This window comes from Otolemur garnettii, unplaced genomic scaffold (genome assembly GCF_000181295.1).
Source record: "Otolemur garnettii isolate 467f Iridium unplaced genomic scaffold, OtoGar3 scaffold00134, whole genome shotgun sequence".
Classification (NCBI taxonomy): Eukaryota; Metazoa; Chordata; class Mammalia; order Primates; family Galagidae; genus Otolemur; species Otolemur garnettii.
This window is the reverse complement of record NW_003852529.1, coordinates 3,994,510-4,012,157: the sequence shown is the minus strand read 5'-3', so window position 1 is coordinate 4,012,157 and position 17,648 is coordinate 3,994,510. Positions and strand designations below refer to the sequence as shown.

The 17,648-nt window shown below is 41.9% G+C and overlaps 1 protein-coding gene across 1 annotated transcript in view; it reads left to right on the top strand.

Annotated features, from left to right (window-relative positions):
- The first annotated feature begins 6 nt into the window (after positions 1-6).
- The window catches only part of PACS1 (phosphofurin acidic cluster sorting protein 1), a 177,041-nt gene continuing 159,399 nt past the window's right edge, over positions 7-17,648 (top strand). The window contains exon 1 of the mRNA XM_023518303.1: positions 7-230. Coding sequence (XP_023374071.1) covers positions 100-230 — 131 coding nt within the window. The 5' untranslated portion in view covers positions 7-99. The remainder of the gene's footprint in view (positions 231-17,648) is intronic.

The window sequence follows — 17,648 nt, the reverse complement described above, 5'->3', positions numbered from 1 at the left end:
CAGCAGCCGACGCCCCCCAAGCTGGCCCAGGCCACTTCGTCGTCTTCGTCCACCTCGGCGGCCGCCGCCTCCTCCTCCTCCTCGTCTACCTCCACCTCCATGGCTGTGGCGGTGGCCTCGGGCTCTGCGCCCGCCGGCGGCCCGGGGCCAGGCCGCACCCCCGCCCCGGTGCAGATGAACCTGTACGCCACCTGGGAGGTGGACCGGAGCTCGTCCAGCTGCGTGCCCAGGTGAGCGCCTCCTCCGCCTTCCCGGCTCCACGCCCGGGGGCCCACCCCCAGATTGGCCCTGTGGTCCCGCCGCCCGGCCTGGCTCCTGCAGGACCCGCCCTTCCCGGGCCCGGCCCCCCCTCTGCCCCTCCCCGGGCGGAGGGGTCTATCTGGGCTACCCCTGGGGCTCTCTCCGCCTTCCTGACGGACTGGTTTCCCGAGTAAGTCACTCTCTCCTGTCGCACCGGCGCCCGTGGGCTGTACATGTGTCACACAGATGTGGTACAGATCGTTTTTTATATTATTTCCCAACATACTCAGCACGTGCCAAACTCGGTTGCCACCCCTTCCAGGTGAAGCTCGAGTAGTAACCCTGAGGCTCTAGTTAGCGCTTGGTACACACGGTTCTCTGCTTCCCATTTCACCTCCATCTGGGCTCTGTGCTCTTAGTTTCTGAGTCCCATTTTTTGTCCCCTCCTCGGCCTGGAAACTGGTCTCAGCCCTGTAGGGCTGTCCAAGGTTACTGCCTGGTGACCAAGTTCAACCTATTCTAATGTCTGTTGGAACCATCTGGGGACTTTCCTTCCTTTGGCAAAGTAGGCCTGAGTTTGGGAATATTTTCTTTTTCTGTTTTGGGAAGGAAATCTGTTTCCAACTGTGTGGGGACAGTGTGCAGAGTCCTACAGTTTACCCCTTGAATAGACACCTGGAGGTGTTCTTTCTGTCACCTGGCGAAAGAATTGCTTTGAAGTCTTAGGCTCTCCTTACCCTGGTGCCCCAGCCATGGGCAGATAGATGTGTAAGTCTGAGTTAGAGTTGTTGGCTTCCACCCTCAACTCTGTTTCCTGTTCCCCCTTAATATGATTTCATGCATATATCTTCTAGATAGGATATGAGAAATGATGAAAAGAACTTCTTTATATTTCACTCAGCTTAAGAAACAGGATTACCAATTCTGCTGAAGCCCTCAGGGTGCCCTCCCAGCCTCCTGCAAAAGGTGAACACTCCTGAATTGTGTTTATCATATCATTTCCCTTGTCTTTTAAAAAGAATTGTAGTTTTACGGTATGTGTGTATCGCTAAACAATGTTCTTTGGAGTTCTGAATGCTCTTGAAGTTTGCATAAATGCCATCATGTGTTTGTTCTGTGTCTTAGTTTTTGTTTTGTTTGGTTTTTTTAACTCAACAGTAGTTTGTGAGAACCGTCAGTGTGGTATGGTAGCTCTAGCTTAACTATTTTCACAAATGGATAGTGTTCTGTTGTATGGGTGAATATATCATAATTCTTCTCTTGAAGAACATTTAGGTTGTTTCCTATTTGTTGACATCAGCAGTAATGCTTAAATATGTTTTTCCCAGGGCTCCTAGCATTCTTGTGCTAAAGTATCTTTAGAGTGTATTTACTCGTAGGTCTGGGATTGTTTTCAGGGTGTAAATCATGCTAGCTTGTTTTTCATATGCCTTTTCTGTTCTTCATGTCCTTTGTGTCTCAGCATTCACTTCCCCAGTTTACACCTCTTTTTTCTCTATCCTTCCTTTAGGGAAATCAGGAGCCGCATTAGTTTAGTTTGCTTTGGCCAGAGCCCTAGCACAACACCAGACTCAAGTGAGAGAGACAGTGTGTGACGCTCTTCCTCTCAGCCTAAGCACGCCTCTTATTCTCTTTGTGTATAGGCCCATCCATCGCTGAAGTATTCTGATCCTCCTTTCTCAAACCTAAAGCATTGTGTCCTTTCCTATGTGGGTCCAGCGTTAGTAATATATCCATCACTGTGTTTGTTGATATTTGGACGGCTGTCTTTTGTAGCTTGTTAGATTGAAAGAGCATGAGCCGACTGGCAAGAAGCTACAATACAGTGGGTTAAAAAAAAATCACAGATTGCTGTTAATTTTTGATCTGCCCCTAGATCTCTTAGTCACTGAAAAGTCCATGTTATAAATTATTAGCCCAAGAAACAGCCAGGCATCCTGATCAAATGAATAATTGGTTTATTTTTGTTTTGTTTTGTTTTGAGACAGAGCCTCAAGCTGTCCCCCTGGGTAGAGTGCCGTAGCATTACAGCTCACAGCAACCTCCAACTCCTGGGCTCAAGCGAGTCTCTTGCCTCCGCCTCCCAAGTAGCTGGGACCACAGGCGCCCGCCACAACGCCTGGCTATTTTTTTTTTTTTTTGGTTGCAGCCGTCATTGTTGTTTGGCGGGTCCGGGCTGGGGATTCGAACCTGCCACCTCAGGTGTACGTGGCTGGCGCCTTAGCCAGTTGAGCTATAGGCACCGAGCCCAAATGAATAATTGTTAAGGTAACTTCTCTCTAACGAAAGTGAGAGAAGCTTAGGCTGGCTTGTGTTCATGTGCAGGGAGCATGCAGTTAAGGTCACGTTTCCTGACCCATCCTGGAGCTTGACTGTTGTCTTGCCCCGACTTTGTTTTCTAGCCATCACTCTGTACCCCCCAGCAATTTGTGGAACACTTGTGCTCTTTGGAGCATGCTGTAGGATGGAAAATAATACTCTGTCAGGAGAAAATAACCTGCTCTTGGCCCTTTGAGTTATTAGAGTCGTCTGGTTGATTTGAGATCTCTTGGGGGTACTTGTCCATGTCTCACATATATTGGCAATGTGCAGCACTCTGTATGGAGTCTGGGAGTAACAGTCTTGTCTCCTGTAATGAAATGAAACAGACAATGAACTAAGAAACATAAACGTGATTGTGGCTCTGCCGTGGGTATGTAGACGAGTATCACATAGCATTCTGGCCTTCCCTAGTGCAGAGAAGAAGGGGTTGACAGTAGAGTGTTAGGAACATCACACATCTTTTATAAACATAAATGTGATTGTGGCTCTGCTGTGGCTATGTAGACGAGTATCACACAGGATTCCAGCATTCCCTAGTGCAGAGAAGAAGGTATTGACAGTAGAATGTTAGGAACATCACACATCTTTTTTGATGCCTGTAGGGATAATTTGTTCTTTAAAAAGCACTATTTCCTTTATTAGATATTTAGATAAAGATGAGCATTGTGGTTGTTTCTCAGATATGTATGTGCTGTAATTTAACGTCTAAACTCCCTCAGAACTCATAAATTTTTTATTTTTTTTTTTGGAGACAGAGCCTCAAGCTGTCGGCCCTCAGTAGAGTGTCGTGGTATCACAGATTCCTTACAGAAAGAGAATGACCGGCCCAGGCCAGCTAAATAACAATGACAACTGCCACAAAAAATAGCCAGGCATTGTGGCGGGCACCTGTAGTCCCAGCTACTTGGGAGGCTGAAGCAAGAGTATCACTTGAGCCCAAGAGTTTGAGGTTGCTGTGAACTGTGACACCACAGTACTCTACCGAGGGTGACATAATGACCACTCTGTCTCAAAAAAAAATAAGAAAAGAAAAGAAAACCCCCTAAACCATTAAGCAGTTCTTCTCTGTTCCTTTCTCCAGTTAGCCCCTGGTGACCTCTATTCTGTTTTCTGTCTCTATAAGATTTATCTATTCTATATATTTCATATAAATGAATCCCTAACCGTGTGAAAAAAAGAGAATGACTTTCACAGCAACCTCAACTCCTGGGCTTAAGCGATTCTCTTGCCTCAGCCACCCAAGTAGCTGGGACTACAGGCGCCTGCCACAGTGCCCAGCTATTTTTTGGTTGTAGTTGTCATTGTTGTTTGTCAGGCCTGGGCTGGATTCAAACCTGCCATCTCTGGTGTATGTGGCTGGCGCCCTAGGTGCTTGAGCAATAGGCACCAAGACAATAAATTTTTTTTTAACTTTTTGCAGATAAATAGCATACCTATAGTTGGTTTTAAAATGACTAAATTGAGCTGGTAATCCAAGCTACTTGTGAAGCTGAGGCAGGAGAATTGCTTAAGGCTAGGAGTTTGGGATCAGCCTGGGCCACATAGCAACTCTGTCTCTTTGAAAATTTTTTAATTAGGCAGGCATGGTGGAGGGTGCTTGTAGTCCCAGCTACTTGGGAGACTGAGGCAGGAGGATTGCTTAAGCCCAGGAGTTTGAGGCTGCATTGAGTTGTGACAGTGTCACTGCACTGCCACCCAGTGACAGAGTAAGACCCCATCTCTAAAAAAGAAAAATAAATAAAATGAAATAACTAAATTGTTTTATTGATTGCCATTTTAAACAGCATTTTTTAAAAGCAAAATACAAGACCATGATTAGAAATTTGAGCAGTAAAGAAAGGCGAAAAGTACAAGGGAGAAAGGCCCCAATCCCATGTTCTTACTCCCCAAAAGTAATCGCTGTGCCATACAGCTGGCTTTTAGCATCCTCTTACAAAAAGACATTTCTACTATGGTTCTTTTATGAAATTCAAGGTTAGAACTTGACAGTGTTTTATAATCGTACTAAGTAGCCCTTCCTGTGCTATGGTCCAGTATGGGTGGACAGTGGTGTGGGGTTGTGGGGACCAGGTAGCATGTTGCTTGATATTAAAGAAAAGGTTTTAGACTTTCACTATTGATCCTTTCAGTCTTTGTATAATGAGGTATTACTTTCTCTTTTTGTATTGATATAGGTAGGAAAGGTGGAAAAATTATTAAATTTTAAAAACCTACAAAATTTACTAAGTGGCATAAAAGTGATTATTGTAAGTCAAAATATTCTGTGCTGTATCACTCACAAACCATATCAAATTGTCTTTCACTCCAAAGCACATTTGTATATATATATATTTTTTTTTTTTTTTGCAGTTTTTTGCCAGGGCTGGGTTTGAACCCGCCACCTCTAGCATATGGGGCTGGTGCCCTACTCCTTTGAGCCACAGGCTCCACCCTACATTTGTATATCTTTATATGTGTACTTAGGGAAAGAGCCCAGCAGTTATCAGTCACATTTCTTCTTCAATCTTTTTTTTTTTTTGAAAAGTGAGTACTGAGATTAAACATTATTGGACAAAAGTGTTGGAACCAAAGGAGGTGGTCATAGCTGACCTGGCATAACTGGCCATTGGAGTTGCTTGTGTGGCAGTGCTTAGGAGCAGTTGCCCTGTAACTACAAAAGGCACTAGGCAGGCCAGGACATATCACTGGGTGTCTTTATTGTATTCTGGAACATAATTTCTATGATTAATTTTTTCACCAATTCATTGAAATACTTTTTCTTACTATCCATTCTTAGATGTAGATGAAATAAATGTAAATTAGGGTTCACAGAGCCACAGGAGAAAGTACTTCTTGAATGATAGGTGTGAAGTAAATGTAATTTTTTTTTTTTTTTTTAATATAGTAACATGGCATCATGGCTTACAGCAACCTCAAACACTTGGGCTTGAGTGATCTCTGCCTCAGCCTCCTGAGTAACTGGAAGTACAGGCATGCCCCCCATGCTCGACTAGTTTTTTCTATTTCTGGTAGAAACTGGATATCGCTCTTGCTCAGGCTGGTCTCAAACTCCTGAGCTCAAGCAACCCACCCACCTCAGCCTCCCAGAGTGAGTAGATGTAATTTTTCAGCTAAGAAAGACGTAGTGAAATCTATTATTTCCTTACCATTAAAAGTCTTAAAAGCATATTTGTACCTTAGGAGATTTGAATTTCACATTGTGAGTGTTGTAACAGAATATCCTCTCTATCAGGGCAGTATTATCTGTCATCCCTGTGGAAGCTCAGATTCCTTACATTAGAAAGAGAATGACTTTCACAGAGTTCATTTTACCTGTATTGATTTACTGATCTCTTGGACACATTAGTGGTTATGTGATTTTTTTTAAAACTATTTTTCTAATTTTTTAGCCAAGCCAATAAATTGCCACTATTTTGTCAGTGTTTGTATGAGGACAGTGTCTTTTCACTACCTCATTCAGGAGGCTTGTCCAGTTTTGGCCTGGACTTGATGGTGCTGAGGGAGACTCAGGCATGCTTGATTGGTCCTCCGAAATTTGGAGTTGGCCTGACTTGCACTGGTGTTGTCTCATGCTGGAAGTACTTTGGAAATTGAGGGTCACCATGGGAATGATTTGCAGGGTTGATCTTTTCCAGTGTGGCGTTTGAAGTGGTATTGAGGGCTCTTGAGAAAAGGTCAGAGTTAGAGGTTAGCCTTAAAACTTCTTACAGAGGGTGACAGAGCACAGTGGTTAGGTTCTGGGCTGGCAGGCTCTAACGGGCTCCTGTCTTGTGTCAGCCTACGTGGAAGAATACCCAGCACAGCCTCCAAAGGCTTTACAGTTGGCCTCAGTACCAGCTCTTACGGACTTTCACGGGGCGATTATCTGGTCAGAAAACTTATTGGACCTGTGTACCCTTCTACCTCATTACAGACCAGAGAATGGCATTAGTCACAGCTCAGTAAGCACCGCCAAGGCAGACTTGTGCCTGTTTTTTTGACCTTGGGAAGTACAGTCAGAAAAGAGAATTAAATGATAATGCATTGTTACTTAGCTTATATAACTTAGAGAAAATAGTGTCTCCAACATTTCATTTGACATTCAGTTATGTCTTAAGATCGTGAGGACTGGCCCCCCTTACCACAAGCTGTGTAATATAGCGGCCACTAACCATGTGGCTACTTAAATTTAAGTTAAGTAGAATTTTAAATTCACTTTCTCAGTTGCACTAGCCTATCTCATGTCACACTGATCACATGTGGCTGGTGGTTTCCATATTGGACGGGGAAGATCTAGAACATATCCAGGACCAAAGAAAGTTCTATTTGATACACTGTTCTAGAGAACATTATCTATGTATGGCATTTCTGGTATTAATATTTATGGTTTCTACTTATTTAATTAAGTAGAATACTTTTGTATTCCAGATTATTTTAAAATGCTCCTTTTCTATGCTCTTTCAAGGGCCCATTCGTTTTCTTTTGTTATTTTCTCTTTAAATGTTGTTACCATCTGGTTTGCTGTGCTTCTTCCTGTCCCTGTTTGCTTCCTGGGGCCTCCCAGCCATTTGTTTGCTGTAGTTTTAGGTCTTAGCATCTATTGAGAAAACTAACTAGGGGTATTGACTCTAAAATAGGTATTAAATGATAGGATTGTGTGCAATTTTAACTGTTGTTGTTTTAGTGATTTCCAGAATTTCTACAATAAACATGTATTACTGAAGAGACCAGTAAATGTTGTATTAAAAATATATATTGATTCTACAAACATGCTAAATACTACTGAGTTGTAAATTTTAGAGGAGTGAACTTTATGAATTTTGTATTTGTCAATAAAGCTGCAAAAAAAGTACATATGAATGGATGAAGAAATGGGGCACTTAAGTTTCACTCCACTCATTACCTACCTTTGTTGGTTCTAGAGTTGCTTGTTTATTTTTATTAGTAGCAAAGTGAATGGACCATTACATTCTAGACCAGTGGTTCTCAACCTTCTTAATGCCTCCTAATGCTGGACCCTTTAATACAGTTCCTCATGTTGTGGTGACCCCCAACCATAAAATTATCTTTGTTGCTGCTTCATAACTGTAATTTTTCTACTGTTATGAATCATAATGTAAATATTTGATATGCAGGATGTATTTTCATTGTTACAAAGAGGTTGAGAACCGCTGTTCTAGACTATTCCCTTCTGCTGGGGAAGATGGTCAGATGAGGATAAGATAGTGTTGATGATGATAGATTTATTTATTTAATGTTTGTGCAGATTCTTTCAGACCTTAAGACTGTAAAGATACACTAAAGGTTGGGATAGTTGAGTTTAGTTCTTTCTGGCTTCGCCAGTGTTTCTGAACCTTGAATAAATTGCTCTTCCTCTTTTCTCTTTGTTGGTTGTGATCTTTGTCAGCTCCCAGATAATCCTGTGTTTCATTCAGCACGTCAGTGCTTTTAGTTCTGTTTACAGAACTACACTATGGGATACTCACAGGTTCTTCTGGCAAAAAACATTTTTTAGAACTATGGGCATCTTAGAAATTGCACTGTGGATAATTTACTCTGTTCTTTTTAGTGACCTAATATAGATACAGGTAGAGCTGAGTGATGTTTTAAAATTCGCTTCCAACTGGTTTCCTCTTTTTGTGGACTGTGTAACTCCTCCACATGACACTCTGCTTTTCAAAACCTTATTGTAAAAAGGAGTCTCCCCAACCCTGTGACTTTTTGGGTATAACTAGCAAATTAGTTGTCTCTGAGGCATAGACACAGGAAGGTATTTTTTCTTTTCATTTGTTCTACGAAACACTGTGGACAGGCACTAGTGTATGCCTGTTCTTGAGTCTCCTTTTGTTCCTCTTTTCACAGGTGAGACATTCTTTGTAGCATTTTTGTTTGTTTATTTTTAATGGTTTTGAATACACAAAAGGCTTAGGACATTAGTCCTCATTTATTTGATCCCTCCTCACTCTCCTTTTCCTGTCTCTCATTGAAAACACCAAATGGCTTTGGGATTTAGGGAGCAGCTTTTCCCTTCTGTTTTATAGGACCTCCCAAACACATTGCACATAAACTGCTTGTAGCTCTGCCGGTCCTCTGTCACCCCCATCTCTCCTAGAAGGTAACCACTAGTAAGCAGTCTGGAGTGATTTTTTTTTTTGGAGACAGAGTCTCAGGCTGTTGCCCTGTTTAGAGTGCTGTAGTGTTACAGCTCATAGCAGCCTCAAACTCTTGAGCTCAAGCGATTCTTTTGCCTCAGCCTCCTAAGTAGCTGGGACTATAGGCACCCGCCACAACACCTGGCTAGTTTTTGTTGCAGTTGTCATTGTTGGTTAGCTAGCCCGGGTCGAGTTTGAACCCGCCACCTTCCGTGTATGTGGCTGGTGCCATAATAACCAGTGTGCTGTGGACGCAGAGCCGATGTTTTAAAAATGGAAATCAGATCATGTCACTCTCTTCTCCATCATCTTACAGTTTATTCATTCAGCACATGCTTATAGACCAGCTTATGTGTGCCACAAAAAGTCCTTGATATCATGAAGTGCACATGTTATGGCCAACAATAAGAGACACTAGCAAATAGCTTTCCGTTATACTTAAAATAAACCCTACCCCTTTGCATGGGTTAGAAGACACTTCACGATGTGGCCCCTTCCTGTATCTTTGACCTCACCTTCTGCCATCTCCACCTTGCTCACGTGGCCTGGGCCAGCTGGGCTCAGCCCTGCCTTAGGGCTTTTGCACTTGCATTCCCTCTGCCAGGGCCACTCTTTTCTCATCACTGAATCATGGTGACTGGCTCCTGGCTGTCATTCATGTCTCAGCTGACTTGCCATGTTAGAAGTCTGTCTTCACCTGCCCAGTCCATTCTGGGAGTTTTAAAAACTGCATCTGAACTATCATCATTATCTGAAATAATCTTGTTCAATTATTTAGTTATTTATAGGTACTTAGTAAACACATTTGTCAAGTTAATCACACTGATTTTCCTATAATCCCTATTTCTTGATATTTATTGAATGAATATCTATTGTACACAACTCATCCACTTATCCCATATTTACTGAGTATTTCATTGTGCCAAGCACTGACATCAGTGCTGGGAGACAACAGCAAAGAGACTGACAAAGTCCATCCTTTCCTAGAGTATACATTCTAGTGGGAGGTGACAGATAACAAGTGAATGAATAATTACATCTGTAACAGTGGTAAGACAGTAGTGTCAGGAATAATTAGTGTTGGGGCAGGACCATCTTGGTCAAGGAAGGACTCTGGCGAGGTGAGCAGTCACTGTATGCCCATCAAGCATGTGCTGAGATCTGAGATACCTTTCCCCAGAAGAGGAAATTGGGGCCAGTGAGGGAAGGGCAGTTTTGTGAGACTACACAGTTTGGAGATGGGTGGAGCTGGGATTTATCTCATGATTTATGACTGTCTGACACCAGAGATATTTCTCTGTTTACACTTGGTCCTGTAAACCCTTTCTGGTTCTCACTGTTGACAAATGATACTTATTGCGTATCCTTTGTTGGTGGGAATTATGGAGTGTGGCTCTAATTTCCAGCATAGAGGTGAGAGGCTGCATAGCAGAGGCTGAGAGTGTGGGTTCTGGAGCCAGTTTGCTCAGATTTGAATCCTAAGTCTACCGTTTACTATTTGAATTACCTTGGGCAAGTTCTGTAACTTCTATATTGCTTCTCTTCTGTAAAGTGGGCATAATGATGATCCCTTCACAGGGTTATCTTGAAAATTAAATGAGATGGCCAGGGGCTGTGGCTCACACCTGTAATCCCAGCACTCTGGGAGGCCAAGGTGGTAGATTGCTTGAGCTCATGAGTTCAAGACCAGCCTAAGCAAGGGTGAGACTCCCGTCTCTAAAAAATAGCCACGTGTTGTGGTGGATGCCTATAGTCCCAGCTTCTTAGGAGGCTGAGGCAAGAGAATCACTTGAGCCCAAGAGTTTGAGGTTGCTGTGAACTGTGATGCCATGGCACTCTACCAGGGGCAAGAAAGTGAGACTCTGTCTTTAAAAAAAAAGAAAGAAAGAAAGAAAAAGAAAAAGATTAATATAAGTTAATCACGTTATGTGGTACTCAGATAAAATACAATAAATATTAGCTATTGCTATCTTGCCAATCCACTTTCTCTGTCTTCCCTTTCCCTTCTCAAAACAAACATGCTTTCTTTCTAGAATTAGAATAGTATTCCTGTTTTCACATTGAGACTATCAGGGTCATAGACTCACCTCAGGCACAGATCCTGCCAGATCCCAAGCTTACTAAACTAGTAAGTCAAAGCGGAATATACTGGTTCTTAAACCAGTAGGTGGGTCAGGATCCTGTTTCTACATCCTGCCAGCTTACAGGAGCGGAAGGGATGTGCAGGCCCCGCCTGCAAACCACAACTTTGTTTTGAGCCGCTTGACTTGACAGCTTCCCTTTTCTACCTGCTGACTTCTTTAGCTCTTGTTTGGCAGCCAGAAGAGCAACTAAGCTGGTTCACAGCTGGCCATTTGTCACCAATAAAAACTGAACGACCTGAAGGAAAATGAAGATTCAAATGTAGTTGATATTTTTCTCTGTCTCCTTAAGTTTTCCAAGTTTTCCTTTTTATATCTCAAACTATAGAAAAATTTTATTCTACTTTTACAGAGAAAACTGTGATAGATTATGGGCTCTTTTGAAACTTTTGGATCTTTTTTATGTTAATTTTCACCTTTAATAAGCACCAAGATTTTATTTTTCCATTTTGGTTGGAAATCTGTAATTTATGTACTTATTTCTGGGTCATCCTTATGAATGTATAGGGTACAGATCCTTGAGTCTGGATGGTGACCTTGAACCTTGGGGCTTAATGAAGAACGGGGACTGGCGTGGTATAAACAAGGTGTGTAATCGTGCACAGCTCATGTATGTTTGCTTTTAGTTTTTGTTTTTTCTTAGTGCTGGCAGTATGCCCTCTTTCTCTTTTGTTGTTTATAATATATGATAGGCAGAAGTACCAGATAATTGAAAATGTTAAGAAAGAATGGGCTCTGGATACCAGGCTAGGAGTAAGTAGCTGGGGTGAGATTCAAAACTGGAGCATTCTAGGGGGGAGGAGGAAACACTTTTGTTTACCTCCTTGTCCAGTTCTTGCTCCAGAGAAACAGGGATACTGGTAATTTTAGGGGAGATATTTAATCTCCTAAAATCTTCAGGAGTCAAAAACCCTTGTGAAAGTATATTTATTTGTTTTATTTATTTATTTATTTGAGACAGAGTCTCAAGCTGTCACCTTGGGTAGAGGGCTGTGGTGTCACAGCTCACAGCAACCTCAAACTCTTGGGCTTAAGTGATTCTTTAGCCTTCCCAAGTAGCTGGGACTACAGGTGCCTGCCTGGGTATTTTTTGGTTGTAACTATCATTGTTGTTTTGGCAGGCCTGGCTGGATTCGAACCCACCAGCTCCAGTGTATATGGCTGGCGCCCTGGCCTCTGAGCTTTATGCTCTGAGCCATAAAAGTATATTTAGAGATAGAAGGCAACTTTTGCATGTATGTATATGTGTATGTATGTATTTTTTTTGAGACAGAGTCTCGCTTTGTCACCCTCAGTAGAGTGCTATGGCGTCACAGCTCACAGCAACCTCCAACTCTTGGACTCCAGCAATCCTCTTGCCTCAGCCTCCCAAGTAGTTAGGACTACAGGCACCCTTCACTCTTCACAGGCTATTAGAAACTAAGTCTCGCTCTGGCCTAGGCTGGTCTTGAACTTGTGAGCTCAGAAAATCCACCTGCTTCAGCCTCCGAGAGTGCTGGGATTCTAGGTGTGACAACTTTTGCATTTAGATTGGAGTGTTAAGGGTTAGCAAACAGAACACCCTGGGTTAAATTTGTTTTGATTATCTCTGGACAAGTCACTTTGTTTCCTGATATTGTAAACCTCATTGATTTGTTATGAAGAAAAACAAAATGTATATAAAATGTTTGAGTATCTGTATTCATGGATGTCACATCTTCAGGTCATGTTAGTGAAACTATACAAAGATGTGGTATTTGCACTGTGGTAGACCTAATTCATATTAGTCATCATTTTCAGTGTCTTCACAACTTGGGTTTTGTTTGGTACTTTCTGCTCATAGACAATAGGATGTGGCCATATAATATACCTTAAGTCTGTTATTTAACAGAATTGTCTCCTCAAAATTAAAATATGTGGAGAGTCATCTGCTGCATTCTGTCATTTCTCCATGCAGAGAGGACATGTCTTGTTTTGCTGTGGCTGAAAATGAATAAGCAACTCTGGAAACCAAGGTCCTCCGGGAGCCTAAAAACTCTTGTGGCTATTAATGGATTTAATTGTATTTCCTCTCCGCCACCAAAATGTGCAATAAATTGTTTATGCCCTTGCCTTTAATGGAGAGAATTGTTCATTAAATGCATGTAATGTTATTATCACTTTGTTTTTATTGTAGATAGTCCTATCTTTCCTTTAAAAAAAAAACTTATAAAAAGAAATGGCTGTCATCATTAAACATTGACTGTTATCCCTTTGGTTGCTTGGATAAAAGAAAAAGTGTCGTCTTGCCGAGGAAGCGGAGTAGGGCTAGAAATGGCCATGACTGCCTAGATCCAAGATTTGACACAGAGTTAGAGTGATGTGCTTTGGACTTGGGCCAAATCATATATTTGCTTATGATCCAGAAGGGAACATAAGGAGTTCTAAGGTGGCTTCACTGATAAATGAATGCCATGTCTTTGTGTGGTCTCGTGTAATACATTTAAGAGAACATTTATAGAAGAATAACTGTTTAGGATTATGGCTGTTTTTTTGTTTGTCATTTAGGTATTCCTTTCTATATTATAATGTATCCAGAGGAAAAAAGTCAGAAAATTGCTCTTTAAAACCATATGCTAAAAATGCTTTGACATTAGGATTTGATGCCTTACTTGGCCTTACCCTGTGAGTTCAGGTTAGTCTCTGTAATGCCTCTCTACTTATCTCTACTGCCTTTCCTCATTTAGTCTTAAACATTCTGGGCCAGTGGGTACTGGGTCGAAGGCAGGGAACAAAGCAGACGGAAAGTCTAGCCCTGGTGGAGCTTACTTTCTGGGAATGGGGGGCAACAGGCAGGAAACAGAGGAGTGAGCGAGTGACAGTGTTGGCCGGAAGGGGATAACCGTGTCAGAGCCAGGACAGTGCCTCAGTTTTGAACAGGGTGGTCTAGAAAGACCTCAGAAGGTGAGCAAGCTGCAGGGAGCACACCGTTGAGGCAAAGCTGAGTGAATTTTATGGAAAGGGCCTTCCTGGTAGAGGGAGCAGGATGTACTGGTGGGTTCCAGGAATACCAGGAGGTCTGGAGCCAAGTGAATGAGGAAGATAGGAGATAAAAGCATAAAAGTAAAGTGTGCATTACAGCACTGCGGCCCTGACCTTAGATGGGAGCCATTGGGGGTTCAAGCCAAAGAAGAGGCACAGTGGTGCCTTCCACCTGGAAAGAACCAGGTGTGCTGCTGTCTGGGGTGGAGGAGATGCAGGGGAGTCCAGTCTGGAGGCTACCATGGTGATGAAGGTGGGGGCTGATGTTGGCTTGGACCAACGTGGGGTGGTGGAGATGAGAAAGCAGATTCTGGATATATTTTGAAGGCAAAAGGATTTGCTTGTGGATTGGATGTGAGGTAGGACAAAACAGAAGGAATGCAAGGATGACTCCCAATGTTTCATTTAACTTTGCCAGTTTTCTGTTTTTCTTTTAAAATCATTGCTATTATAATCTTTTTATCTTAATGACTCTCTGTGAGAAGACTTCTGTGTAGCAGAGGTCTTTAAAGAGTTGTTTCCACTTTTGTCATTTCCTGGGAATTTATTTGATAATTGAATAATCTATAGGTTGGCACCCGATTGTGGTAAAAATCTAGGGAAGCACTTGTACTTCAGGCTATGAGGAAGCTGTGGGAGCAGCTGCATCTCCACACCCTGATTATTTGCTCTTCTGGTATCTCCTCTGTGATTCTCATTTATTTGATGGTTTTTGTAGAGGTAGCTCTGTTGCAGAGGCCATTAATAGCTGTAGCCCATATTCTTTGTTACTAACCCAGTGAAACCAAAAAGTCAAGAACATCTAGGTTTTTCTTTTTTTAAACGATTGGTTGGCTGTGGCAGACAGCCTGTCTGGGCTCCCCAGGAGCTGCTCTGCAGGGAGGAGCCCTGTGCTCAGCGATCTAATTTGTGTAATCTTGAAGGTGGAGCTATTTTTAAAAGGGAACAGAAAAATAATGGAGCCCTTTGCTCAAGAATTCCAAACTGGATCTAACTGATTTAAAAAGAAAAGGACTCAGATCTTATAGTTTGAACTCCTGTTTCCCTTTTGTTCTGTTCACCATATCCAGATCAAATTTGTGACGGCTGTACTTAGGTGATTGCTCTTGAAATGGCAGCTGCATTTTTCTTTTTCTTTTTCTTTTCTTTCTTTTTTTTTTCTTAACATTTTAGGTAATTGTATTACTTGTGATTTGGATGAGCTGGGTAACATAAAAAGAACAGTTACAAAGTTCAGGAATTAAAATTCTCTGTGTAATTCTTACAGTAGACTGCTAATTTATAACTAGTTGTCAACCTGATCAGACCCCATTAGCCCCATTTCTATCTGATATGTCTACAGTGTCTTACTGGTAATATAAAGGAAAAATAAAAGGAATACCTTTACATACATTTCTGTATGTAAATGCAGAAGACAAATGTAAATGCTTAGCACATTAGAAACCGTAGCCATGTGGATCACATGAGCTCAGGAGTTCAAGGCCAGCCTGAGCAAGAGGATCGCTTGAGCCCAAGAGTTTGAGGTTGCTGTGAGCTATGATGCCACAGGGCATCAGAGTGAGACTCAGGGAAAAAAAAAAAACCAAACCATAGCTATCAGGTGCTTGCAGGTAAACATAGCTTTATCTTTGTGAATATGACATCTATAAATAGGGAATGGTACAGGTGTGTTGTGTTGATGATTCAGATGAGATGCAATGCCATCCGTGATATGATTTTCTAAAATGATGAACGAGGCAGGGTGCAGTGGCTTATGCCTGTAATCCCAGCACTTTGAGAGGTCAAGGTGGGAGGATCGCTTGAGGCCAAAAGTTCAAGACCAACCTGGGCAATAGAGCAAGACCCCCGTCTCTGCAAAACTTTAAGAAAAAAGAATGAGCCAAGCACAGTGGCACATGCCTATAGTCCCAGCTACTTAAGAGGCTGAGGCAGTGAGCTGTGATTGTGTCACTGCCCTCCATCCTGAGCAATAAAGTGAGACCTGTTTCTAAAAAAAAAAAGAAAGAAATAATATGATAAATAAATCTTAATAAAATTCTACACAAAACAGAGTACAGTCTTTCTTCTATTTACGTAGTAATAACATTCCTGGGGAAAAATGCAGTGTATGCTAAATGGTGAAAAAATACTTAACATTTCTCTGTAAAATCTCTTTAGATCTAGGCTGAGATCATTACAAACTGGTTGTTACTTACATATATGTCTGGCAGGGCCAAAGGCTGATTTGTTAGAAAACTGATGAAGTTAATGTTTCAGGGCCCTTAATATGCGTGGGCTTCCATGGCTGTATACCCAATTTTTTTTTTTTTTTTAGATACAAAGTCTCCCTTTGTCACCCTTGTTAGGGTGCAGTGGCATCACAGCTCATAGCAACCTCAAACTCCTGGGCTTAGGCGATGCCCCTGCCTCAGCCTCCCAAACAGCTGGGACTACAAGCACCCACCACAATGCCCAGCTCTATACCCAATTTTTAAAAATACTCTTCTTATTTTATTATTTTTTAATACTTTTATTTTTTGAGACAGAGTCTCACTTTGTCACCCTCAGTAGAGAATACTGTGGCATTGTAGCTTGCAGCAACCTTATACTTTTGGGCTCAAGAAATCTGACTCAGGCTCCCAAGTAGCTGGGACTTGCAGGTGCCTGCCACAATGCCTGACTATTTTTTTTTAGAGACAGGGTCTTGCTCTTGCTTAGGCTGGTCTTGAACTTGTGAGCTCAAGCAATTCACCCACCTCAGTCTCCCAGAGTGCTCAGATTACAGGCATGAGCCACTGTACCCAGCTCATATAACCTTTTTATTGAAACGTCTTATATTCTTAGAAAAGTACACATGTAACAAGTACAGTTTAATGAATTTTTACAAACTGAGCATATATAACCAGCACCCAGATCAGAAAAGAGCATGAATGATACCCCAGAGCATTACCATGCCCCTTCTAATTACCTCCCCTCTTTCCTCCAAAGACTAATATCCTCAGCACAAATTAGTTTTGCACTATGTGCATTTCATTTCTAATTTCTTTTTCAACAATATTTATGGGATTCATGCATATCCTTGCATGTAATTGCACTTCATATATTCTTGTTGCTGTGTAGTATTCTGGTAGGCAGATATATTAGAGTTTCTGTGACCACTCTGTGATGATGGCCACGTGGGAGATTTCTCCTGTGGGGCTCTTGTGACCAGTGCCACTGTGAAGTTGGTAGACCCGATCACTCCTTGACCTCGAGTATAGAGTGTGTCAAGAGTGTGTAGCTGTGGGGGTATGAGCAGCATACTCAGCTGGCAGTGTCCGGAGCTCCTGGTGCCCTACAGCTTCCACCAGCACTTGGTATTCTTTGCCTTTGTAAAGAACAAGGTGGAGTAAAATGGTTACAGTCCATGAATGTAATTGTACTTGAGTGCTTGAGTCAAGTATGGTTGACTCCTGTGGTTTTAATTTGCATTTCCCTGATGATGTGCAGTGCCTTTTCATGTGTTTATTGATCTCTTGGATATCCTCTTTTATGAACTGTCTGTTCAGATAAGTTACCCTTTTTCTGTTAAGTTGTTTCTCCATTTCTCATTTACTTTTCTTTTCCTCTCAGGTTTCTTCTCAGACTCTGTGGGTTGTCTTTTTTATTCCCTTTAATGGTATGTTGATGAACACAAATTCTTAAATTCTTCATATGGTTTATGTTTAGTGCCTTCTGTGTCCTGTTTAAGATCAGAAGTTGTCCTCTGGTATTCTAAAAGTTTTATTATTTGCTTTTCTCACATGTGGGCATGAGGTGTGAGTTAAGATGCATTTTGTATGGAGGAAAACCCTGC